We start from the raw sequence: 27,973 nt of genomic DNA, 5'->3' as shown, positions 1-27,973 counted from the left end.
GTGGAGCAGTGTGGGGACCCATTCTAAGCCTTAAGATATGACTACTGATGAGGAATACGCTATAAGAATGGACCTGTCCACAGAGAAATGTGACTCAACCCACATGTGGTTTACCAGATCATTTAATATGACTTTTTTGGTGTGAAAAACCAACTTGTTTTTGTGTATTTGGTCAGTTTCTAGTCTTTGTACAACAAAATGAGCCTTACTGAAATCCAAGATATGAAAGTGAGAATGGATGACTCATGTTTTGATGATGTTCTCATTTGATATTGGTTTAAGGCATACTGTCCTGCACTCTAAAATATTTTTCATTTACTGTACATTTATTGCTCTCAGAAATTTTTCTTTTTACCTTGCAGTAGCAACACATAGTTGGTAGAACATGTAGCTCATATAAAAGCAGTTTTGTTTCAACTAACACTTTTAAGCTATGCAAACGAAGCTTATGATTACAACATGTTACACACAGTAAATGGTTGAGTAACAGTCACTAGTTCCCTCTGTTGAATGGCATCATCAGATGTTAAATGAGTATTGAACATTAAAGTCATACTGCGCTCTTTTCTTTTTTTTCTGCCAAAAAACTTAACACCTTCACCTTGTGTGCCATTGAATGAAAATGTGAGAACGTTTCTTTGTCTTATTTTCTTACATGATAAACTAAATAAATACATGTGAAGAAAAATTATTGTATCCTTTATTATGTTGTTGTCGTACTCTTGTTTCCTCCTGTTTTGAGATGTGAGTTGAATGTTACAGGCTTTGAGGAGGACTGTGGAGATGTTAAGAATTCTGTTTGAGGAGATGAAAATTTAATTTTCCATGAAGGAACTTGAACAGCGACTATATCAGGCTTAAGGAATACAAGACGTGTTTGTTCCAGACAGAGGGAATCAAATAAAAACACGCAAAATTGTGAGCATAAATTTACTCCTGCAAGGTCAGATCTCCATCCACAAGGGGGTGGCACCACATCAAAGCAGGACTGGGTGGTCCTGAGCCCTTACAAATAATCATTCAACACACATTTTTGTTGCCAATTTCTAGATAGGCAGCTAAATGAAACACATTTATGATCATTCTACTCCGTTCTGGGTGTTATTCTTCGCCATTCAACATGCTACTTGGACTATTTATGGTCTCTGTGCAGTTCGCCTCGTACACTTGGAGTAAGAGCCACAGCCAAAGGAATTACTTTCCGTGGTGACGTCAGGAATACCTCACCAGTAGACGCGGCCCACAGGCAGAGAGCTAACTGTGGAGGATATGATGAGGAATCGTGGAAGAGGACTCAGTCCGACCTTGTCTGGCTCACAGTCCTGCGCCTGGTCGTGCGCAACGCTGCCAAAATAGTTGGGCTGCGTTTAAAGCCTCTTTAGGCGCGCACAACTTTGGCTTTCATTCATATATTTTTTTTTATTCGCAACACATTCACGTTCTGGGTGATGTGCACAGGAACAGAGCAGCACTACACTCCAACCTCTTCCGCATATTGGATTTCTATGCAAAGAGAAGGTCGCCAACGTCCCTCCAAGGATTCGGGAAATGAAGCCTGCTGCTGATACGGACACAGTATTTTTTCACTTTTAAACGTTTTTCTGCGCAGTTTGGTTTCAAGGATTTTCACTCTGCGAAGTGTCTGCTCACTGTGTGGGATATTTCATAGTGCTTAAAATAAAAAAAACACAAAATAACCATAACCTAGTTTTGGAGACGCTTGTGCAGAGCGTTGTAAACGCGCACACATTCGACCATAATGCATTTTATCTAAGGTGGAAACCTCTGAACATACAAAGTGCCAAATTAAGCCGGAATGGCGAACGAGTGTAATCGCAACATCGTGGAAAAGTATATCTGCCATAAACTCTCCAAGCGGGGATACGTGTGGGGCTTCGGTGATGTCCGAGATGAAGATACTGCTAATAATGGGATAGTAGCCGACTCTCCGCCGACTTTGGTCCGCCGGTGCCGTGAAGCCAGCACCGGGCCCGACAACGAGAGCAACCCGAGCCTCAGCAGACGGCAGTCTGACCCACATGCCGCCATCCACAGAGTCTTGCGCGAGGCTGGAGACGAACTTGAAAGACTGTACCAGCCGGACTTCACGGAGATGTCGCGGCAGCTGTATCTCAGCTCCACGACGGCGCAAAGGAGATTCGCCGAGGTGATAGACGAACTGTTCCGGGACGGTGTGAACTGGGGCCGGATAATTGCTTTCTTCGAGTTCGGTGGAACCGTGTGCGTGGAGTGTGCATCTAAAGAGGAGATGACATCGCAGGTGGACAACATCGCGGAGTGGATGACGGAGTATTTAAATGGACATCTTAACAGCTGGATACAAGATAACGGGGGATGGGTAGGTCTGATTCCGTGTAGTTTGCAGTTGTGCGCCACAAGGACTCAAAAGTCCTCTTTAGCCGCGATTGATTAATGAGTTCATCTTGTGTGTCTCTAAATGTCTACACGACAGATCAAAACGTGTTTTCTAATGTGGCCCGATATGGAATCCACATGTGTAGCTGATCATTAATAAAATCATTCTGAAGATGTGCTCATGACGCACGACAGCGCAAACGTCCCAGATGGACGGCCTCGCTGTGTGCGCTGCTCTGATTGGATGCTCTTGTTGGCTGTTAAAGTTTTCTAACCAATAAGGAAGCGAGATGTGTCACACCTCCCGACGCTTCAACATATAACCCGCCCTGTCAGCTCTGCAGCCAGTAAAAACCACAGAGCTGTCATGGAGCACAGAGGTTACTGTGGTGTGATCCATGGAGACATAAACGAGCTTTAAAAAGGGCAAGATTTGTATGTAGAATAAACAGACTGGATCCCTCAGCATCCACCTGATGGAGGGATAAGCTCCAGTGCTGCTGTCATGTAATGCATTAAGGAGTCTAGCAGAGGGGAGCAGGGCAGACACATGTCAGCAAACAGCAAACTATTGCATTAATGTGTTTAGGCCTCTGGGCATAACTGGACAGGGTTCAGCTATCACAGCCCCTTTCTGCACATCTAAATGACACATGTGCTTCAGTTAGTAACAAGGATAGACATGTCCCATCTTTACCTGGCTGGATACACACAGGAGCATATCCAGCAACAATCCTCCATAGTGAGGAGAACACGCAAGGAGGCCTTTACACTGATCTGCCATGTATTAGCCCTTTAATTAGCAGAGGTGCTCCTAATGAGAGCATAACATTTGTGCTCCTTGGTTATCTTAGCTGGAAGGTATCATACAAAGTGTGTGTGTGTTTGGAGGGGCATCAATGATTCATATCGATTGTTTCATCTCAAAGGATAGGACCGTTTAACATTCCCCTTGAGTCTTGCCTTGCCCCTGGAGGTGGCAGGTTGTGCCACATATCAAAGGCAAAAGCAACAGAGGGAGGGCCCTCCAGGAACACACAGTGCTAATCTGCAGCCACTGTGTTTAACATGCAGTCCTCTGTGCAGTGAGGTTGGAACGCTTTTGTCTGCTGTTTTTTTTTTCCAGACCTGTGCCTTGAAGCATGGCGCTGCAGAGATGCCTGCTCACAGTCTCTGGAGCCTGTGCCCACTGTACAATAATGTAGGTCATCATAGTCTGTGTTTTACAGCTCGGTGGAGATGACTGTCTCCATCCACTGGAGGGATAGAAAAAGAGAAAGAGTACAGTCCTTTAATCCAAAGGATTATTTAGGATTATTTGATAGCATATGTCTGCTGTTTGGTTCAATTTGCTGGATTTGTGCTCCTATGGTATTAGAAACTAACATATATATCCCAATTTGAGCTCAAACTAAGGTTTAATACAGAATATTATTTTTTTTTTCAGATCAGACATCTGATGGTAATTCCTATTCTTTTAAATGGCTGTTGGTGGGGAATTTCCTGAGGTGTGTGCTTTAGCTATTACATGACCTTTAATAACTGACACTGCAGACACAGAGCATTGTCTGTTCTCTGGATTGGGTGTGTGACATCTGGCGTTGCCATGTTTTTTCACATGTTAGCTTGAAATGGAAGTCACTATATTATTCAGCAACAAAAAAAGGTCCTTTTCATTGTGCTTGTCAGAGCTGGAGCTGTTGGGTGTACAGTGTTTAATTTGGTTCTGACCATATTATGAATGATGAGGATGTTAATCAAATCCCTTTAATGACCCGTGAGACATAGATCTTTAAAAAATAATAATAATCAAATACACAGTGCATTTGTTTGTTTACACAAAGTGACATTTATATGTATTTACACATATGGTGATCAGCACCCTCCTGTGGTAGAGTGCATATATTATCAAATGTGTTGGCTGGGTTAGGACTTACTTGCGAAAAAGCTGGAATCCCGCTTCGAGTATCCGTGACCTCACTATGAGCTTGTAGCTGAACCACGGCCATGACTGGTTGGAGACCTGTAAGGTAGAACAGGCAGTTAGGGAACGTGTGTTTTACCTTTGACAACAGTCCACTCATAAAGCACTTCTGGTGTAATGGTGTATTACAATTAACAGTAATTTAGTACTTTAAAAAGACTTTTAATGCAAGTTGCAGTTATCTAACGACATTAGCCTGCTGGCTTTGTTCAGCAGCTGGTTCTGCTTCCTGTTTCTGGGTTGATCTGATTGGTTCAAGCAGCCTGTGAAACAAAGAGTTTCCCAGAATGATCTTGCTGATGGTTATGCATAGCAAACATATCTGACAGGTGAAGGATTTATGGGTTATTTTATTGAGCAAATCTCAGCTTCCTGGGTGAAAAGTTAGAGCATGTTTGTGGCTTTCTATCTACTTTTACAACATGTTCGACACTTTTTCATTGATGTTGCTGATAGTCTACTCTGCTGTTCATTTGTGAGGGCATGTTTCATTGCAGAATGCACTGAAAGAAAAATGTGACCTTAGTGTCCTCAATTTTAGCTACAGTTTCTGTGTTAACAACAACAATGGCTGCCACTGTTTGGAAATAATCTGTCATCCAATCTGTTTAAGTGTGAAAGCTTTTGAGTGGATTGTGATGAAACAAATATTATTTGTAGTATAGTATTACTGCTCCGGGTCTAATCTCATATTGGGGTTTGCAACCATTTTCAAGGTACATACGGTAATTATTCTATCCACCGCCTGTCAGGTGGTTGTTTTTTAATGTAATTAGGATAAAACAGATTTTAAGTTTTAGTCACTTCTGATGAGCTCTTGCTACAGTTATATTTTGACCGAGTTTACACATCATCCAAACAATGAAGGCATTTGGGTAAACATGGTCAGTCGTGCGTCTAGACAGGTTGTACTTATGGTCATTTAAACTGTCCACAGTGTTATTGTGTGGAAGAGATACATCTTGTGTTTTCCACCACTCTAAAAACAGGTGGGGACTAATCAACCTGTTATTGACACGTGAGAGTGGCATGGAAACAGCTTTCTATCAGCCACGCTCTGTTTCCTGTTGTTTTTGGGACAATTTGAGTCCAAAATAGGAGCAACCACTAATCGTTGTTGAGTCTAAGCATCACGGGTCAGTCAAATATACTTTTTAGGTAAACAAAATCTCTCCTTTAGAAGCCTAGCTGAGGCCCAAATAGCCACAATTCTGTACAAAAACACACACACACACACACACTCCTTTCATTGCCCTTAACATTCAGTTATAAATTCAACCTTTGTGTTGACAGAAATTGCATTCATCAGGGCAGGATTGTGATTTTAAAGTTACATGGCACACCTGTGTTTATTTACAGAAGCTCACAGTAAATACCAAGTGATTGAACAAACAGGCAGACGCCATCCGAGTTCTGAAATTACACGCTTGACCTCAGACGTTTGACTGGCTGAGAGGGCGGCTCGGAGCAAAATGCCAAAATGTGCTGCAAGAGAAAAGCAGCGGTTTCACAACTGAAGAACAGTTCAACGTGTGGTTTTTAGGAAATGTCTCTCCTATCTTGCATGAATCCTGAGAAAGCCATTTGGTTCACCTGCAGGTTTAAGTTATCACTTATCCCGTGAAATGATTCAGATCAACCCAACACCCTGAGACTATTCATTATAATGACATCACCTACACGACGGTTGCAAAATACAAATTCTAGCAAATGTTCACAACAATTTTCAACCTGCCAATTAAGGAGACATTTCACACCTTCTATTAGTTATTTTTTTGTGTTGGAATGAACATGCTAAACACTGCACCTGCTAAACAACAGCATCTTTGCTTTGTCATTTGAGAATGTTAGCATACTGACATTAGCATTTAGCTCATGGCTATTGACCGTTGTTTTTGTATAGCAGGTGGGAAGAAGGAGTTAAATCACCTCTAAACAGTGAGATCAGGTGTCTGTGGAATGCACCTAGCACGGTGGCCTATTTCTCTGTTTTCTTTGTGTGTTGCTTGTCTGTTTGTTAGAAGAAGACAAAGTTGTAAGTTTGGGTTGGGTCCATCCTGTGGGGGATTCCCTGAGTACAATCTGCTCGTCGACGGGTGGGACCTGCATGTTGCTACGGCATCTGGCTGCGCCCCTTGTTGAGGCTGAGTGGATCTGGGACAGTGAGGAAGTCATTAATCTTCATATAGGTGACATGTCAGTGAAAATAAAGAAAAAGCTCAACCCAAGCTGGTTTACAAAGGAGGCACGTGAAGGCAGAGCAACAATGAGATCTCACTTACATCCAATTTATGTCTGATAGATGCAAATTCAGCCTGTTTAACATGAGTCAGTAGTAATCAGAGCAACGTTCAGGAAGTGTTTAGGATGATGTTTTTCTCAGCTTTGAACCCTTTCCTAACAAAAAAGGAGCCTGTATTGACAGTGAAAGGGATGGCGCATGCTTTACAGTGTAATGAGCTCTATAAGTCATGATTGATCTATCCGCTCTAAGCTGGAGATCCTCTCTTTTCACCCTACATGCTGTCACAGTTGTTTCCTCTCTGTTAATTTGTAGTTGTTTATCAGCTGGGTTTCACAAATTAAAGTGTGGGATGAACACTGCTTTCTTTCCAGCAATCAAGCCTGCAATGATTACTCATGCAAATAGCGTTTTTCCCTCCCACCCATAAAATAACAATGTTTTTCACTGTTGGAGACGCATCTGGCTGAGTTTGGAGATTCTGACAACAATGTTATCACTTGATGTGTAGTCTCAGCTCTGTAATGGAGACTGCACACCACAAAGGAGCTGAATGTGGCAGAAGGCAGCCAAGATTTTCCCCTGCACTGTACCCCTTTTTTGCTGAGCAGGCCTCGGCCGCTCACCATCTGCTACTGTGTTCAGACCCATCAGCCCGACAACTGTAATCTCAGAAACATTTCCTACAGACACAGGCTGCTCTGGGCTGTAAGTCTCTTATAAGAGTACTGTCTTCCTGCAGCAGGCCTATAGAGATCTCCAAGACTCTCGGTCTCTGAGATACTCAAAGCACAAAGGTCTCAGTCCTGTGTGGAATACTCAAGAATTTTAACCCTTCACTGTTGGCAGTGCAGTTTGAGTGACAGTAATTCAGAAAGTGTTGGTGCTGAAATGGTTTGTTTCTAAATGGGTTATTGTTTATTACTTGTATTTTTACCTCTACCATAAAAGCTTCTGCAGTGACCATTTTATAGGTGTAATGTCTAACATTTGTCTTCATTCAAATGTCTTATAATGACTGCAAATGTATTTTTGGTGACCCAAATATGTCTATTTGATTCTAAAACTATATAAAGATTCTATATAATTCCACAGCTTTTACTACTAATAATGTGCAAAGTTTCCATCTTGGTTTTATGTCAGTCAGCACCTCCATGCATGTGTGTACAGCTCACAGATGGAAGACTAGATGGTTTTGTTCCAGGCACACAAGTAGGAACTCACTATGATGCGTTTTGTTCCATTCTGTGGTGATAACACAAAAAGTGCCAAATTAGCCACTCTCCTTATGATGGATAAAGATTATTCTTTGCTGTGTGCTGCACATTATGTCATTGTAATGCTCCTTATCTAAATCAAACACACAATCTTTAGCTGATTTGCACCTACAGTGGTGCTGGAAAAACTCCCAGTATTCCATGCTGTTTTGTAATGCTATCAAACTACTGCATCTTATTGTTTGATTTGAGAAGCATTTAGAGGCAGAAATTTGCCTGACAATCAGGAATGTAGGGAAAAATGAGACTGTAGTTTAATTACAGTGCTTTCTGACAATTAACAACTATACATATGCAGTCAATCTAAATTTTAGTGAAGCTGGCATAAAGACAGAAGAACATACTGGCATCTCTCCAAAAGACACTCTAAGGATTTTCATCTTGCTATTGACTGTATTTTAAGGCCAGACAGTTTGATCTCTTTTCTGCTTCAAATGACTCTCCTTGCTTCTGAGTCATGTTTTACACTCTATACCATTCAGGAACGTGCCAGAAATGCTTGAGTGTTTTCCATTGAAAAACACTCTACACGCTATTAAGACAGAAATGTTTTGTTACAGTATGGAATCTACTCGCACTCACAAAGCCTCACATTTTGTGAGCGTTGCCTCTTTCCATGAGCTTGCTTCTCCCCAGAGACCCTCCACCCTGTCCTGTGTGCTTATTTCTGGGCCTCCTCAGGAGAACTGGAGGAATGTCTGCTGGGGTTGTAACAGCAACTGTAAATAAATAATGGAAACAACCTGGGCTGTTCTTTCCTGAGTGGCCAATAAAGGGTGTGGTTGATTTTTGTTCTTTTGTTGGATAATCATATCAATGGAACATGCTTCATACGGAGCACGTGCTGATGTTTGGTTGAGTTTATTTACTTTGTGTCCTACAAAAAGTTGAACCTCACGTGAGGTTGTGTGAGCCTGCACCATTTGTAAAGTCATTTATACGATTGTGTTTCCCTTTATTATTGTTTGCTCAAATAAGTAATCAACCTCCTGTTTTCCTGTTTTATAAGGGACATATGCCTGAGCTGTTTAAAAGCCCTGCTATCTCACTCCAAGCATATGCTGATAAATAATACATAGAGCGGATAAACTTGGACACTAAATGGATGTCCCTCAAGTAGAACCCCAAAGGCTGTCTGTGCTCCAGTTGGGAGATTATCTTTTTCCTCCCTCATCCTCTTCCTTCCTCTATCTCTCTCTCACCCCACCTCCTGAGAGTTGTATTTATTTACACACATACACGTGCCCGGTCCGTTCACAAACAACACACTAATACCCTGAGACCAGACTTTCAGTGTCAGGTAACGTTCCACATCCCTGAAAAATGCAGGGACATGTGAGAGGCCTCTAAATATAGAAGTGTTACCATCACTACTCCCGTGTGGTTCTTTAATTGTTATGTTACACATAAATCCCTGTCCTGTTCGCTTTTGTTTGACATCACTGCCTTCACATCGCAAACGCATCGCCGATATACATGGAAAAAAATGTCCTAATGAACCGTTTGAGATAAGAGAGTTTTCCACCTTTCCTGTCGTTGTGGGAGCTGGATAATGAGGAGCCTACTGAGACGCTAGTTGACTTTGCCATAAGGCACACACCCTTGCAAGCCGTGCAGCATATCAATATAGGGCAAGGTTAAATGGTTCCTCCCATTGTCTAGCTACTGTAGATATTTTTGGGACAGTCCCCCTGAAGGGTTTTAAAAGTTGATATTCTGATTTAATTTCTAAACTACTTCCCACCAAAGGCAAGAAAAACTAAACACAGACTTGTGTAGTAAAAAGCAGTTTAAAAAATACAATACAATTTAGGTTTATTTACACCTCCTTAGTATTTCTGTTCAACACTACAGGGTACATAAACTAGCTGTAAATGCAACACTGAGATCAACTAGCATGGATTGAAGTCCAATGCTATGTTCTAAGCTTCAGTGCTGTAGTGGCATTAACTTGCCAGTAGAGGTAGTAACAGAGTCTAACAGTTGTGTCAAAAGGTTCGCCGGAAAAGCGCTAGGTGCGCCGCACAGACTTCTGATGTCACCGGCAAGTGAACCAAAACAGTAAATCTACAGCTTCAATGAGAAGATTGAGGCAAATTTCAAGAAAGGCTAAGCAGAAATATCTACTAAGTGATGTAATTGCAATGTGCTTTTTTAGGCAAATACGGGGGGGCTATCCACTTGTAAAGCAGTTTCTTGTAACATCTTGTTACATCTTCTACAAACGTCCTAGTTAGCTCACACTATACTCAAGTCAGAGGCTAACAAGTGTGAAGGGAATCCACAGTTATATACATGACGTACACATTTACAAATAACTTGTTAGATGAACTTAAAGAACCCCCCATCACATTCTGCATAGCTTTTAGTATAATTTATAATAAAAAAATAATATGAAATAGTGCAGCTTTGATACCAGATAAAGCCATCGATGTGGCTTAAAAACTAAGTAATTATTAATATGCATTTTGTGATTTTGGTAAACTAACCCTTTAATGATTAGCCATACACACAAGGGCAACAAGGGCAAGCAGACACAGAAGCGGATGTACTAGTGCAAATCAATTATTTGCTATTCACAAAATGGCTGTGTACATACACACACACACACACATATACACACAAAGGCTGGAGCACACCAGCATGTACACACAGAAGCGGATGTGGTAGTGTGAATCAATAATGCTGTGTTGTCACAGGGTGACATGTGAGCCATGGCAGGGAGCAGATGGCCCCGGGGTGCCTAGCTTCCTGTTAGCAGTGCCATTCAGCCTCAACACACACACACACACACACACCACTACCATCTCCACTAGGATTTCCCAGTGCAACTAGCCACAGCACTGGCCATTAACAAACAGCATGCCATTATTGGTTCTTCTCCAAAATGCTGAGTACATGTTCTACCAAAAATGACAACAGCCAGATATTGGTAAATAGATTTCTCTGCCTCATCCTTGGAGGTCTGCAGTAAATAATTCTCTGCGCTGCCCTCCCCAATGTGATTTTTTTTGGCAGCAGAGCAAATAGCCCACAGGAAATCTGATCTGTTTTAACCGACACTGAGTGAGGTCAGCTATTGCTCAAATATCACTTTGGCTATGTTGTATTGAGCGTTTCCGCGTGGTTTGTGTTGGTTGCTCTGTGTAAAGACTCAATTAACACAGCCAACCAGGTGGCTGTAAATGTCAGATTGAATAAACAGGTGATTCAACTTGACTCATTCGGAAAGAAAAAGTGCACCTGTGGGGAGCGGACCTTGGCTGAATCCACTATCACTTTCTTGTTGCTTTCAGTTTCAGTGTGTGTGTGTGTGTGTGTGTGCGGCTAGGAGCTTTCACACAGCACCACCCTGTTGGCAGTCCCCTTTGATGGCAGCTGATTAGGTTTGAAGTGCAGAGAAAACGATACGCCCCTGGTGTTTGGAAGATAAAAGCTTTGCTCTGGGAACAGTGCTCTGCGTATTGTTTTAGGGCAGTGTGTGCAAATCCACCCTTCTCAAACCTACATCCACGTTTTGTCAGCATGCTGCAGCTGGTGCTGTCACAGATATCCCCTGCTGCATGGGGCTCCTGACAGGGAGCGTCTCGCTGGCATGGCCAAGCCAAGTTTTGCCAGAATGTTGGATATTACTAGTTTTGTTATGTGTCTGCTCTGAAGGAGTGGCTTTTAATTGGTTGTTGGGCTGTCATTACACCTTCAAATAAAGACAGATACTTCAAAGGAAACACCCATGTGAAAAAAGCAGAACTGACAATGACTCCCTTTCTTCTTTGATATTTTGTTTCATATTTTTTGACAAGCGCAATGATTTATGCCTGTGTAGGTTCTTTGGATGTAGTCATTTTATGACTTGTGTCAGGGCAAATTTTTTATGATGCCAGGGTTCATTTATGTCAGGCGCCATTTTGCTTTATGGGGGATTTTAATTCCTGTCTAGACAAGCCATCAGATCTAACCACCAGAGGTTTAATCAACTGCAAATTGACTTATATATACTGCTTCATTTATTTTTTCACGTTTTATGACACTTGGGGGTTAAAATGTTTTAAAAGAACAAAGACTTCAATAAGTGTATATGCTCTTTTGCAAACTCATTTTCTGATACCACTCAATGGCTATCACGACTTACGCTCAGACGCCGCTGACCTTTAATGTTTCCATATTCGAGTTAAAATGAGTCCACATCTCTGCTCTCCAGGGAGGACAGGAGGTTAAAAATATTCCTTGGATGAAATGGCTGGACTTCAGAGGGACTCTTTGATCAGAAGGTGAGGCTAACAGGGTTGTGGAGGAAAAGAGGTGGAAGTGCAGGCAATAAGGAGAGGCGTATAAAGCTATAAGCTGGCAATCCTGCCCTTCTTACAGCCACATGCGTGTTGTAGCCAGGTCAAGACTAATGCTGGAAAAAAGTATTGATGATTGGCAGAGTAAGGACCAAAGCAGAAGAGCATATATATATATATATATATATATATGCTGTATATGTATATTTTTCTACATATCTCTCTTCACACACACACACACACACATATACATATCCAAAGCTAGGGAGGCACTATCCCTATCCCCTTCTTTATGGCTGCTGCCAAGCAGTGTCATACAATGACTAGCAAGGCGCGCCACAGGCTAGGGTGAAGTGTCTTGCCCAAGAGCACACAACCTTCCGGTTACTAGACAACCCTGCTATACCACTGCGCCACTGTTCCCCCCACAATTGTGACTGAAGGTACTCTAACACTCCAACACTTACTGTTGGCATAAGACAAGCTGAGCTAAGGATATGAATGCTTTACACTTCCTGTTTTTCTAATGGCTTAAAACATAACTTTCATGTTGGAATGTTCAGAAGACACAAGGCTTGTTAAACATGGGCCCAAAGTTTAGTTTAGCAACTGCTAGACAAACGAATAGATCAAAATCTGTGCACACATCTTCTATCGGAAGCACTGTAGGCTACTTCAGGCCAATAAATCTCCTAGCTTCTCTTCAGAAGGGACAGAGCAAATACAGGAAGTGACTTTTTTAGCGTGTCGTCTCGTCTCTGAGGTGTTTGTAGAAAATAAAGGGTGAAGGAGAAACATAAAATTTAACTGGGCACATAATTAGTGGATATACCCCGAGTAGGACACAAGTCATCAATGTGGTCAATAGTTTTCCAGGAAATGACAACCTCTAAAATGCCTTTAGGAATATATACAGAATAACTTCTTTGGCATTGTGGGGCCAGACATATTTACATTATATTGAGTGAGACTTATTAAAAAACATCCAGTTTTATTTGATAGTTTCTTTAGGTTAAAAGTGAAACAGCAATTAGAGTCACTACAAAGAAATTTAAAGAACAAACATGTATAAAGATGCTTGTAAAAGTCATCTGATTCGACAATCATCTGATTCTCAGCTGATCCATCTGCTGACTAGGAAGCAGAGGAAGGTACTTATAAAAACATCCTCATGGGCATTACAAAGCACAAAATAAAAATGAAATAAGCACATTTGGAACACCGTCAGTCTTAATGTACAGTGTCTCTGGAATTTTTCCTTCATGCCTTTAGTTTTAGTCTGGCGCAGTGTTTTCTTATTATCAGTATGCAGCAGTGTCAAGGTTTCTCAGCTCACAATAGGCTGTCACTGAAGGCAACTTAATGACATTTTCTATGGATTATTCCAGAGAGAAATCCTCCTCCATTACAAAACTGACATGTGCCTCATTAGTTTTCTGCACATTTGCACACTACACTTCCATTATTACAATAGGCAACTGATTATCATTCATCAGGTAGGCTGTGCTTGTTTCCCTTTGGTGTATGCACACAGACAGGGAAGGTCATACAGCTCTGAGTGAACTTGCTGCAGATACTTCAAACAACATCATTGTAAGTCACACTGAATTCCCTGAATGTCAATAGCTGCTTTCAATTGCTTGATTAGGCTTTAATTATACGTATTTATTCTATAGACGGGTTTAGCCTGACTTTTTTAATTACATAATGCAAGTGTATGGAGTAGGCGTGTTTCTTGCAGTTGGGTTGGTTATCTCAGGACTCAGTCCTTCTCATATCTGGCCTCTCAGGCACACAAAGTTCAGTTGTTTGTTTCCACACATCAATGCATTCCTTGCATTCCTCTCCCCCAGCCTGGATGAAAATCAGCTGGTTGCCTGTGAGAGGTCAATGAACTTTTCCCTAGTATTCCCAGTCAGAGAAAAAAGAGGCGGAGAGAGAGGGGTGTGCTGGGAAAGGAGAGTTCATTCTGAGATTGTAGTTAAAAAAGAGTCAGCCATGATATAGGCTGCGGTTATGTGCTTGGATTGCTCAGTCGGATGTCAAATTGCATAAGAATAATTATTACTTCCCTTAAAATGGCCTCATATGCAATGCAAGATAAAGAAGTTTTGTCAGGCGTTGTGCAACTCTGGTCTTCAGCCTGTGGGAAAGCGGATATTCCTCCCATTTTGAGTTTTGCTTCACCTAAAAATGGCTTTTTTAATACATTCATGCAAACAATAGACAGTAATAGAGGAACAGTACAGCACAGTTAAAAATCAAAAGAAAGAAAGATGAAATAAAATGAAAATGAACTTGAACAGATCTCTATTGTTAATTTTGACTCTTTGACTTTGTATGGTTAGATTATAGTGGGCTGGGTTTGGGTGCTGAAATGTGATATCACATATTGTATTTCTGAGCCATGTCCACCATAATCAACAAGGCCTTATCAACCCAACTAATGCCAGTGTTAGTAATTCTAGAAAGCTAACAAGGTTGGAAATAGCATTTCCTTATGGCCAAAACCACACCCCAACACAAACATAAGCAAAGCATCGCTGCATCGAAAGAGTTTTCAAAGCTTCACAGAGAGAGAAATCGTATTTAACAATCCTTCATGTCTTATTCACCAGTAAGAAAACACAGTGTCAATGTAGCATGTTAGCATACTCTCTCCAGGTTGGTTTTGCAGGTACTGTTTTCCCACAGACTGAGGCATCTACCACCATGGCACACTCTCACTCCCAGCTTGTCACATGTGGACGCTTTGTCAGGCACCACTTGTTGTTGTATTATAATACACTGAGTACCTGTCAAGCATCACTTTCAGCTTGCAGCATAAATTAACATTAACAAGTGCGGCTGTATTATGACTGACAACGAGGTAGGGGAAGTGGACTACTCAATCAAAGTACTTTAGTTTTTGGATGGTATTCAGTGTAGATAGACAAGAAGCAGTGGGGTGAGACAAAGCAAATGGCAACTGTACTAACTGAGTTAACAAGGCAGGCCCAGTCACAGGACTTAAGAGACACGAGGTCTGGTCCTGTATGAACTTCACAAACAAAAAAAGGCACAAACAAAATATTTACCATCAATGAATTTCTCTTCCATTTTGTGATTGTTATGGTGACAAGTCCCTCCCCATGAAGCTACAACAGTGACTGCACCAGCACGATTTGGTTACAGTTTCATGGTACTTAGAGGTTACCCTGTGTATTACGACCTCTAGGAAACCAGATTAAATGTTTCCATGTGATGAGTTGTGAGTGAGACAAACCTAAATGCCAACCACTTTGCCAGTAGTTAGGTAGATAGTAGGTGGCAACTAGATTAAATATTTGGTACATCTAAAACACAGTGGAGAAAAACATGTGACAACACTGTCACATCTTTAAAGAAATACTGTACTTTAGGCATCAGCAAACCTTCCTTCGCTCAAAGCAGATGCCTTTTGTGTGACTTTGTGAATAATTTTTCATTCTGTGCAATGGTTCCTCCGCTCTCCACTTCAAAGGTTTTCCTGAGGGAGCTGCACCTCAAACAGATGATTGTTTTCTCTAACATTATCGGACATCTGAGATCCTCAATCTGCTCCGCTCCCCTCTCTTTACAGCATGCCCTGTCCCAGGCTGTGGCCACACTCATTTACATGGGTACACAGCGAACACTGCTAAACCTGAAACCTGGGCCCCATGTACTCTAATCACATAAACCGCTCCGATATCTTGTTGCCGAAACCGACAAGCTTTCATTTAACGGCCCAACTTTACAAGATGTATGAAAGGGGAGACGATGGGTGCCTAATCTTTGATGTTCTAATACTTTCTCCTCTGCTGACATGTTTAATTCCTTATTAGATTATATTACACTTGACTTGCTTGCCTCCTAAATTACAGGGAAAACTTGGGATTTCATCAAAGGAATAAATCACAGCATTCCTGCTTTTGTAATGCTTTTCCTTGGACTTGGCACAAGGATTTAGGAGTCACTTAATGGTTCAAAACAAATACACATCTCTTAGTTACACTGTCTAACCAAGTGTAGCTCTCTCGTGCTGCTCTCCCTCTCTTTCTCCATGCTATTAGTATGACTACATGTTTGGCTTGCCTCAAGTCTTTCCCTAGTTACCCACACTCATCTGTGATTTAACCATACTTGGCGCTACCACAGTGAAACCATAGTCTCAAACCAGACAGTGATGTCATTCCTGCAGCGTTAAGCACAGGAAGTGACTTAACACTAACTGAACTGTTGAGTTCCTTCACAAAGACTTCCACTGAAAAGCCCCTTTCTGCATTGTATTATACTGTTATAGAAATAGTCTCAATACACAAGAAAAACCGAATGACTCAATTTCTCTGCCACCACATGCACTCCACATAGAGTATGAAGCCCTGCTGCAGATGGTGTTCCCACACTTCTACATTCATTCCTCCATATACAGTAGTCATTTCGGGCTGAGATCAGTCAGCCTATTTTTGGAGATGCCTGTTCAGATGGTGGTTGTGTGGTCTCAAGGTCTTCAGGGGTCAGCAGTTCTGACTTTTAAGGCTTAAAGCAGCATGCTGCCCCTGTCACAGGAAATGAGCTCCTCCCTGTGTGGACTGTGTTTGCTACAGGAGAAGCAACAGGCCACCTGGGAATCTGCTGGTTCCCACGGTCTCTATCAGGGGTTTCTATCTGAACCAATCAGGCACAGCGGCTCAGCAGCACTGGGTGCTCTTATGGTCTCTTGTTTGTGCCAAAATAGGAGCTGTTCTAGTTCCTGTACACAGCACTCCAAAGCTGATTTAAAGCTGATAAACCAGCCTGAAATGTTTTCCCTTCTTGTCTAATAATTAACTTGCCTTTTGGACACCGAGTGCTTCTGCATGTTTTAAATTGCATAGATTGGACTTTCACTTAGCGAGTGGCTCTTTACACAAGTACCCTTTCACATTCCTGAGTGCAACATCTAAACAAAATAGCCAGGATGGAGAGTTTTCTCACAATTATCTCAGTAAAAAAAACACCACATGGATTTTTGAGGCCACAAACATGTCAGTGGAGTAGCCGAATGTTCTATGCACAGCATTCTCTGAGAGAACATGGAGCTCTTAGACACCCAAGTGGCAGACATCCTGTCTTTACTGGAAAGCCACTCAAGCCAGGTTTAATGCACTCCAAGCACACCAGCCTCCACACATGTGGATGATGACTCAGCTGCCCTTTTCCATTCGCACTATTCTTGCACGTCATCAGTGGCCTTTTAAATGGACTGAGCAGAGGAGATGAGAGTTGTTTTATTAGATTGGGAAGCCCTGAACTAGGAGCTCAGATGAAACCTCTTGATATTTATAGCAGCACAGCAGTTGTGTTGCTTCTGTCCGGCACTGTCACTTCCTCCTCCGCTGTGAGCCGGATGCTCTCAGAGCAGACACCCTTAGACAAGGCACTCATCCCATTTTAGCTACATTGTGGGAGCCTTTGTATTGGGATATGGCAACTGTGGAGGATCAACTGCTGAGGCTGAACTAGGATTCAGGGTCAAAATTAAACCAGGCTTTTTAAGGAATGAAATAAACATATATAAACATATTATCAGGAGCTTCATGCTTTGAAGGACAAAGCCTATTGTGGCATGACCTTTGTAGGCTATAAAGGACCAAGCATTGTTAAATGAGGCAATCTGGCATAAGGAGGATTTCCTGTTTGTGTCACCAGCTGTCATAACCTGCTGCTCTTGTCACCTAGCAACCTTGACAGCTCAGTTGTTAAAGTTTCACTTGTGGTGGCCAGCGTAGCCTCTTAAAAATAAAGCTAGCCATCATCAGCATGCAGTAACTCGTAAAATAGCCAGGGTCACAATGGATCCACACACTGGACCAGAGAAAAGAACTAAAAAAAGGATTATCGTTCTTTGGCTTGCCCTTCGATGTCTATTTGGTCTGCATGCAGAATTGTATATGAGGCACGCTAACTAAGGTGTGCAGAGGTGCCGATAAACCAGAATCCACTTTAGTCTGCACCCCTGCCTGAGCCTGCAAGGTTACCCAGTCTTTTGTTTCACGTTGGCTCAGCTCTGTACAGTAAAAAAAAATCAATACACTCACAAATAAAGGATCGCATAACTGCTCAGTCAAGACCACATGAATACATCAGAAATGTCTGTCAAATCAAAATCTTTCTATACTGTCCTAAAACATCTTCTGCTGCTGTGCACATTCAGACCTCTCCCTTTACCTTCTCCACCCTCTGAGTTTACTGAAGCACTATACATCTCCAGACAAACCCAAGTCTCTAAAGTTACAGTCCACATTTATATAGCAAGTTTAGACAATGAATAATGGAGACAATAAAAAAAAACAGAGTGTCATGAGGAGTGTGGGTGATTTACTGGCAATCATGTATCATGTTCCAGAGGAGAAGGCTCACTCCCATGGGAGAGAGAGCTGTTTTGTAAACACACAAATGCTGCTGCTGCTGACGCAATTTGAATATTTATGAGCCTTTAGGGTAGCATCCAACGTCCAAAATTGTTTCTGCTTTTAAACTGGAGTCAAATGTAATGTCAGTTACAAAGCCTCAGCTTACAATAGAATTGAAGTAGAAGAGAAGGTCTGCCATTTCCTTTGTTTCACATTTACTATTCTCACATTATGCCATTTTAACTGTGGCTAGTTAAACTTTCTATACTAGGAAAATTGCTGTCTAATAATGTTGTGTTGATGAAGTAGTTGACATTGACATTGTTTTTCTGTCTGTTTCCTTAAAGTCTGTGGAGCAGCAGATTTGTACATCTTCCCATCTCAGTCTGTCGCCACTTGACTGTGACGCTGTTGTTTCCAAGTATTGCAGTATTGTCACAGGGAAGTGAAGGGCTCAGTGTCCTCAGCTCCAAGCTGTTTGCTGCTGCTGACACAGGGGGATTCACCGGGTAATGAGTGTTGCAACAAACTCCCCCATCATCTCATTTTGCCAGGCTGGTCGATGGATGACTCTCCGGGGACTTGATCGAACCCGACCTTTCTGCCTGACAAGCTGTTGCTGTCCTGTCACCTATTACTATATGTCTGGACAATGTTTTTTTTAATGCATCTGTGTACAGTATGCACTCACGTATGCACATAGATAAAAGAAGGGGGTGTACGCGTATGTATTTTAATCAAAACAGATCAATTGTAATAACATTAATGCCTTCCTTGCTTCTTTAAATCTCACATTACACCCCCTTGGGCCCTGAAACGGGAGTTTTGTTTGACTTTAATTAGCTGCTGAGAAGTCTGCAAAAGCTCATTAGAAAATCAAAGAGGGGCGGCAAGAACAGCGTATGTAAGATTATAAGTACGCTTCCATGTGGAATGCTTAGGAAATAAACAGAGCGTGGGGAGAAGCTTGGTTCAGAGGTGAATATAGCAGCGAAGCCACAACAGCCGCTTTAATTACAAGTTGAACTTTAACCCACATCCCTTTCTCTCAGTCTCAGTCTTCCCACAATTACCCACAGAAATATCCCAAAACAGAGATGCCTTCTTAATCATTTTTTTTCTGTTTTTGCTGCTTAGGGCTTTAAGTGAGCTAGTCAACCGAACAAGATGACTCATTATCTTCCACACAAGCTGAGGGATCATTCCCAAAACTGAGAGAGAGGGAGGGGGATACCCAAAGGAACTGGCAATTGTTTGGTATTTCCTGTTGCCAATAAGATAGTGTAAGGCCATCTGAGGGAGACAGCAAATCTTTTTGTGTCCATGATGATAGAGTAAAACCCTGATGTGTAAATCATGTGAAAAACAAATCAGAGGTTCAAGACGGAGTCTCTCCCGCTGGTGGGAAAAGCAAATTGTGTGTGAAGTTTCGAGCCTGGGTAACCATGACGCTCAGGCAGCAAGTTGCCACCCCATGACTGAGTATGGGATCCTCTCAAGTCTTCACTGTTCTGTTTGACTCTTTTGCTCTGTTTGTATCTCTCAGAGGAGTTCATTGTAGGCAGTACAAATGAAGAAAACAAAGTGTGTAAACCAGGCTAGGCATTCTCCCATTGGTTCCTGTCTCTATAGGATGGATGTGACCTTTTAAAAGCCATTGATCCAAAAAGTGAATACTGTAGAGAGACCTGCAGTCTGGAGTTTATTTCCCAAAAGCACACCTGCTGCTGATGGCAGATGGCTTTGCTGCAGGGCAAGGATGAGCTTTTGAGGATTATAAAGCCTTTTGTTGAGTGCAGATGTTCTGCCTTTCTGTCCCTGTCAACTTCCAGTGTCCTCTTTTCCAGCTGCTCATCATTATTCATCTCAGATTTTCATAATGACAGTAAATAATACGAGCCGAGGAAGAGCGAGAGAAAAGAAAAGAAAGTGCTGAAAGGTTTTGTTTTTCACACTCCTCACATGGCAGCACTGTTTGCTAATATGTGGGTGAAACAAAGTTCCAGGAGCTGAAGTGAAGCATGCCTCAGTCTCATGATATCCACCTGACATCCCTCCCCTCCTCCTCTGTGTCTGCTTCCCAGCTCTCCCTTGAGTCACTCCGGAGTTATTACCATCCGTGCCCTTGTGGGATTCTTTTAAACATCCATCACAGCTTCTTGTGAACCTCTTACCGTAATTGGCCCCGCTTTTGTTTTAGACTTAAATAGATGATAATCTATGGAGACTGTCTGGGACATATCAAGGACACACATCATGAGTTTGCCATTTTGTTGAGCCTTGCTAGTGGTCAGTCACATGCGCTGGCTGCAGTAACATGTGGCTGATTATTGCCTCAGCAAACTGTTATTTTCCAGGGGTAAGTGGAAAAAAAAAGATGAAGGCAGTATTTTTTTTCCAGCCAACACATTCCTCTCAGCTGTGGATCTGACTGACGTGCTTGTTCTCTTATTAATACCTGGAGAGGAGGAGGAGGGTGTTATTCCTCAAAGACAGAGCTTGTTCAGATCTTCCAAAGAAAAACTAGCTGACATTTTCTCCACACTAGTTGCATGACTAGTCCTGGTGAGACGTATCTCTGCTTTACTTCACATAGCAATAGCTCAAAACCTCTGATAGACTGCCATGAAAAGACATGACTCCGGTTAACAAACATGTACTAAATAGCAAATATTACCAGGCTAGACAAAGACGATGAGGGACACATATCATAAACAATCCAACACTTCTTATGGATTGAAGAAGTTCCACACAACAACTTACTGTTGTGACTGACAACACGACGTGGTTAGCCCTCACATGTTAGCACACTGAGGTTAGCATTTGCTCAAAGCTCACAGCTGAGTTCTCCACAGTCTCACAAAGCTGGCAGCATGGCTCTGGATAATTAAAAACGCTCCTCAGCTGCAACAAAGAGAATGCCGTGTGGTTAAAGATATTGCAGACCTACACTCAACAAAAATATAAACGCAACACTTTTGTTTTTGCTCCCATGTTTCATGAGATGGACTTGAAGATCTAAACTTCATTCCAGATACACAATATTACCATTCCTCTCAAACATTGTTCACAAATCTGTCTAAATGTGTGATAGTGAGCACTTCTGCTTTGCTGAGATAATCCATCCCACCTCACAGGTGTGCCACATCAAGATGCTGATCTGACATCATGATTAGTGCAAAGGTGTACCTTAAACTGCCCACAATAAAAGGCCACCCTGAAATGTGCATTTTGTTTCTGCTTTATTGGCGGTCTGGGGACTCAGAACCAGTCAGTATCTGGTGTGACCACCATTTGCCTCATGCAGTGCAACACATCTTCTTCGCATAGAGTTTATCAGATTGTCTATTGTGGCCTGTGGAATGTTGGTCCACTCCTCTTCAATGGCTGTGCAAAGTTGCTGGATATTAGTGGGAACTGGTGCACGCTGTCGTATACGCCGGTCAAGCACATCCCAAACATGTTCAATGGGTGACATGTCCGGTGAGTATGCTGGCCATGCAAGAACTGGGACATTTTCAGCTTCCAAGAATTGTGTACAGATCCTTGCAACATGGGGCCGTGCATTATCTTGCTGAAACATGAGGTGATGTTCATGGATGTATGGCACAACAATGGGCCTCAGGATCTCATCATGGTATCTCTGTGCATTCAAAATGCCATCAATAAAATGCACCTGTGTTCTTCGTCCATAACAGATGCCTGCCCATACCATGACCCCACCACCACCATGGGCCACTCGATCCACAACATTGACATCAGCAAAGCGCTCACCCACACGACGCCACACACGCTGTCTGCCATCTGCCCTGAACAATGTAAACCGAGATTCATCTGTGAAGAGAACACCTCTCCAACGTGCTAGACGCCATCGAATGTTCGCATTTGCCCACTCAAGTCTGTTACGGCGACGATCTGGAGTCAGGTTAAGACCCCGATGAGGACAACGAGCATGCAGTTGAGCTTCCCTGAGACTGTTTCTGACAGTTTGTGCAGAAATTGTTTGGTTATGCAAACCAATTGTTTCAGCAGCTGTCTGAGTGGCTGGTCTCAGACGATCTCGGAGGTGAACCTGCTGGATGTGGAGGTCCTGGGCTGGTGTGGTTACTCGTGGTCTGCGGTTGTGAGGCCGGTTGGATGTACTGCCATATTCTCTGAAACGCCTTTGGAGACGGCTTATGGTGGAGACATGAACATTCAATGCACGAGCAACAGATCTGGTTGACATTCCTGCTGTCAGCATGCCAATTGCACGCTCCCTCAATGCTTGTGGCATCTGTGGCATTTTGCTGTGAGACAAAACTGCACATTCCAGGGTGGCCTTTTATTGTGGGCAGTTTGAGGTACACCTGTGCACTAATCATGATGTCAGATCAGCATCTTGATGTGGCACACCTGTGAGGTGGGATGGATTATCTCAGCAAAGCAGAAGTGCTCACTATCACACATTTAGACAGATTTGTGAACAATGTTTGAGAGGAATGGTAATATTGTGTATCTGGAATGAAGTTTAGATCTTCAAGTCCATCTCATGAAACATGGGAGCAAAAACAAAAGTGTTGCGTTTATATTTTTGTTGAGTGTATTTAAGAGCAGAGTGTGTTTTGACACCACAGTGCCTAAACAGGGGGAAGAAACTGCTGATGCTTCCTCCCCTGTGTCACCAGCCCCCAGCCCCAGGAATGCCACAGGACGGGAAGGGAAACAGGAAATGCTTTTGTTATCTCCCCACAGCTCTTAGAAGGGATGTCTCCTTTTTTTAGCCCCTAGTGAGGGCTTTTGTTTGATAAAAAGGAAGCTGTGTATTAAAATGTGACATTTATCAAAGAGAGTGTATGAACCAGTTTTTTCTTCTTTTAGATCAAGGTCAAGGAAAACACAGTATTCCTATAAATGTAACAAAACATAATTACTGTAGGTAAATTAACTTTAAGCCCAGACAGTTGAAAATAGAAGGCTCCCCATGGGAACTGACACAGTAATGTTGAAGTGAATCAAACTTAACAATTCACTATTGTTCACAGATAGGTCAGATTACATCTAAAAACAGAGACTTCAAAGAGGCTCAGATGCTCAGCTTCACAGTGCAACGATTAATGTGGTCAGCTTTGTAACAAAAGACACAAATATTCAATGGGAGCTGCTGGTACTTCCTCCATTACACCTCTTTAAAGTACTCCATTGTAGTTCGTTTCAAGATAATCTATGTGTGTGTGTGTGTGTGGGAGAGACAAGGGTTTAGCACCATTACTTCCTGTCCAGCTGTTCCTGCTGTCACCGCTTGTGAGCAGATGTCTGTATTTCCTCGTCTAAGACGCACAGCTATGGTATTTGCTCCACAGATGCTTCTTACTGCACTCACACACTCATAGTACGTAAACAGCCCCCCCCCCCCCCCTTTAAAACTAATGACAGCAGAAGACAGCGCACCCCCACCTCCTCGGAGTAACATTTATGCATTTATGCTTGAGCGGCACCGCGTTCAGACACACCACCAAAACCTACTGAGAGTGGGTTCTTTTAGGAGATTCCCCTTGTTTAGTTAGTGTGTGTTTCTGGTGCTGTGTGTAGGAGGGTAAGTGGATGGATAATGGTTATAGATCTGTCTGCAGCATGGGTGTAATAACACTCTGTTTTCACCGATATTTGGTGCCAAGGGGTTTATTTTTCCAAGGGTCCGCTTAAACAAATGATAAAAACTCTTCTCAACAGAGAAAAATTTGCCCACAGTGCCGTTTATCCACATAGATGTGTGAGTTGCCATAAGAAAAAACATGTATTGATGCAGATAGGTAGGTAGGTAGGTAGGTAGGTAGGTACGTAGGCAGACAGACAGACAGACAGACAGACTTTATTGATCCCCGAGGGGACATTCAGGTATCCAGTAGCTTTCAATTCAATAGAATTGAAAGTGGGAAGCACTCTAGGTTTGGTGTTTTAGCTGATTGGTGTTACTTAAATCTCACATATACTATTTCTTTGTGTCTTCAGCCCCCGTGCAGTTTATTCTCAGACATCCCACAGACACTGTTCTGCTGCAGGAAAACGCTTACAGAGGCACAAAATATCTATCAAACCACTGCTGAAAAACACTCCCTGACAAATGCCCTGCCAGGTGTTTCAACAGGATAAAAGTGTATAGTGGCTACACAGGAAAGATGAATATGGCATCAGTTAGGATGACAGCCTTATGGACACATTCATGTATGTCAGACTAAATCAAGTGTCTTTGTCTTCCTGTTTCTCTCTAAGGATGCCTTTGTGGAGCTGTACGACAGACAAAAGGAGTCCGTCTTCAGTTGCTCCTGGCCCTCTATCAAGGCAGTCTTCGGTCTGGCCGCACTAGGAGCTGCAAGCCTCACCATTGGTGCATACCTTACACAAAAGTGAACAAGCCCTCTGTTCTATATCAGCTCGATTTTTTATTTCTCAACACCCTCGACCTTCTTCTTCTATTCCTGGTGCCTCTTCTCTTTTTCTTCCTTTAAACACACCCCCTGACCCCTTTAGAGACAACCTTCGGACTCTTCAAAGCTTCACTCCAAAAATGCCTTCTTCCTACACCCCCCCTTCATGTCAAAACAGACACAAATCAAAACAACTGAAGGAACCAGAGGCACTGCCCACAGAGCACAGGATGTCTAGAAAACAGGCATCTAAGATGTAATCACACTAAGCCGAGTACAGCTGAGGAGCAACGAGGAATCAGTGGCATGCATCTTTTCATTTTTTTCTTTTTTGGTTCTGCCTGCTTCTGTACTAGTTATAGCATGAGTGTTAGTGAAGACGTTGCATGTGTGGGACCTCTATCTGAAGACCCCGATGGTGGGCAGAATGATGACTCTGGAGAGAAAGCAGCCATGGCCCCGCCCCTTGCTTGTTAGGGTGATGGACCCCGTTTGAACTGTGGACTCCGGTTACCCCCCCACCCCACCCGACCCTACAGCTAGTCCTTCAAAGGACTTCCTCCACAGAACAGCTGCTCAGAATGTATAATGGAAACAGCTTGCTACAACCAGCACAGTGTGCGTCTTACTGCTTTCACTCCTCAGACAGCTCCAGTGAGCTCTGCACACACTGCACACCATTATACAGAACCGGCCTCTGATGGAGGACAGACTCGCTGAGGACGGAGCTTTACTATTGCAGCGTCTTTCAGGCTTCTTCATGGTGATTTTTATGTTGCTTTTATTTTTTTTTATTGCATGCCAAACTGAGCAGTTTGAGCATGGAGTAAAAAAAAAATATGCAAGAAGGAAAATGTTATAGTTATGTTGCTAAGAGAAACGTGGAGCACAGCACAAGAAAAGGGGGTAAAAATAAACGCTGCATTATGAATTTAAAGGAGCACGAGTGGTGATTGGTTACCTAGACTAAGGTAGAAGAAGGAGTCATTGCACGCTTAGGCCAGCAGTTATGAAACAAAGACTGCATTTTCCAGAATACAATTACTAGTAAAGAAATTCTGTTGTGGTCTTACTCTGCAGGTGTTTAATGAACTATGGATGCAGATCCTGCTGCAGTCTGAGGTTATAACTAAAGCCTCCAATACACTGTGATTTTGGGGAAGTTAACACCAACTCACACAGTACGAATAAAACGCATGCTCATGATGTATGTGCTCACACTGTGGAGTGCAATGGTCGGCTGCGACAAAATTCTGGTCAAAATCAGACCAAAAAATGCACAGTGTATGTGTGACTTTAAAGATGCAACATAATGACATATAATCATAAAGTCAGTCCAGAATCTGAGTGTACTAATGTACAGTATGTAGACTTGTAAGGACAGTGGTGACATCAAACTCAGATATAAACAACACACTCAATGTGTCAGAGGTGCGCTCTGCTTCTTACCTGTATCCATCAGCATCACTGTCCAGATGACACCCGCTGAGCTCCGTCTGCGTCACAGAGAGAGGAGGCAGGACTCTCAGATCAGCTGTTCACATCCACATTCCTACAGGGCCAACCACCTGAAAGAGAAACACTGCCTTTAAGCTTTCTGTACAATAACTCAGAGTTCATCTGCACCTGCATGTAACTCATCTCCTTCTGCCTTAGTGCATTCCTCAAATAAAATAATGTCCACTCATTCTACATTTAAAATGTTAACTTTAGCACTTATTATTAGCACACGGCTAACTGTAATGAAAGCTCTCAGCTCTTGTTTATGTTCTACCTCTGCTGCAGCTTTTATTTTTACTCCTCACTGAGTCAACATTGTTTGGGCCCGCCCAGGTCTCAGAGCTTTTGCAGTGAACTGAGACTTCACTCTGTTGCAGTGGACTGAGAAAGATGATGATGATGATGATGATGATGAGAGCGGATGTGAAGGCAGACAGTTTCAGTTCAGGACTTCCAGTCCCCGTGTCTTGGAACCTGAGATATCCCCCTCCCCCCTTTCTCTCTCCGGTCTGCAAATGCATTCGATCATTGATTTTTTCCTTTCAGTCTGTTTCATTGATGTCTGTCTTGTGTTACAGTCTGATCGAAAACATTTTGGGAATCACTTACAGGCTCCGAAATATGTTCTTGTACAGCAACTTATGGAGAAAATGATTTTGATTTCCAGACTTCTTTGTTGCATGGATTAAAGATACTGTTTCAACATGATGAATATCGCTATGTGTAACCATATTTATATAAGGTTAGGCTAGATGATGACGACAAAGAAGCTGCGTTTTCTATTTATTCAGAGGTACATGCAGATCACAGATTTTTAACAGTTTTTACTTGTTTTCTAATCTATGGAATCACACTGTAACTACATTATTTCCCGGCTGCTATTGTAACAAGAAAGAAAAAAAAACATGTTTAAAAAAAGTGAATTTCTGTGTTGTATTAATATTGGCTTAAGGCTGCTATACTGTTGATTTACTTACAGCTTAAAACTGCCACAACTTTACACAGTATAGATCTAGAGAGCTGGAAACCAAAGTTAACATGTATTAATCTTTAATTTAAAGTAGCTTAACGAGACATTGCTTCATTTTACCAAGAGTCCGTTGAGGATTGGTGATGTCTCTCTCTGTGGAGGGTTTGTCTAGTGTTACTGTACTATATCAGCTTAACTTTGTGCTCGGATGATAACTCAGTGCTTAACTGTAAAATGTTGACCCTGTCTCAGTATAAAAAGCACCCACTTCTCATTGAAACAGCTCACATGTGTATGTATGTATGAAACAGAGGGTGATTTATGGGCAGGAACAGATTAACAGCAATATACTGTAATTTTTTATTTTCTCTGTGCATATATGAATGTAGCACTATGGTTGCTGTACTGTTTTAGGTCTATAATCGCAAAACTTGTAGCACTTAAAAAAAAGTGAATTGTGTTTCCGTTGTTTACTGCTATATCCACAATAAGCTAGCGGGATCATATTGTTCCTAATAAACCAGATTTCTCAAGCA

The 27,973-nt window shown here is 42.3% G+C and overlaps 1 protein-coding gene across 1 annotated transcript; it reads left to right on the top strand.

The window, feature by feature from the left end:
- Positions 1-1,233: 1,233 nt before the first annotated feature.
- bcl2b (BCL2 apoptosis regulator b) lies at positions 1,234-27,973 on the top strand. The gene is made up of 2 exons (XM_028427763.1): positions 1,234-2,359; positions 24,813-27,973. Exons 1-2 carry the CDS (start codon positions 1,817-1,819, stop codon positions 24,948-24,950), a joined length of 681 nt encoding a protein of 226 aa, XP_028283564.1. The 5' UTR covers positions 1,234-1,816; the 3' UTR covers positions 24,951-27,973.

Source organism: Parambassis ranga, chromosome 17 (genome assembly GCF_900634625.1).
Source record: "Parambassis ranga chromosome 17, fParRan2.1, whole genome shotgun sequence".
NCBI lineage: Eukaryota > Metazoa > Chordata > Actinopteri > Ambassidae > Parambassis > Parambassis ranga.
Note: the sequence above shows the minus strand (reverse complement) of the source record. Positions and strands in the feature narration are given on the sequence as shown.

What these genes read in the sequence shown, in the direction of transcription:
- bcl2b (XM_028427763.1), top strand. Translation starts at nt 1,817, where the DNA reads ATGGCGAACGAGTGTAATCGCAACATCGTGGAAAAGTATATCTGCCAT. An exon ending in TACAAGATAACGGGGGATGG is followed by an intron (nt 2,360 to 24,812) that starts GTAGGTCTGATT and finishes TTTCTCTCTAAG; the next exon opens with GATGCCTTTGTGGAGCTGTA.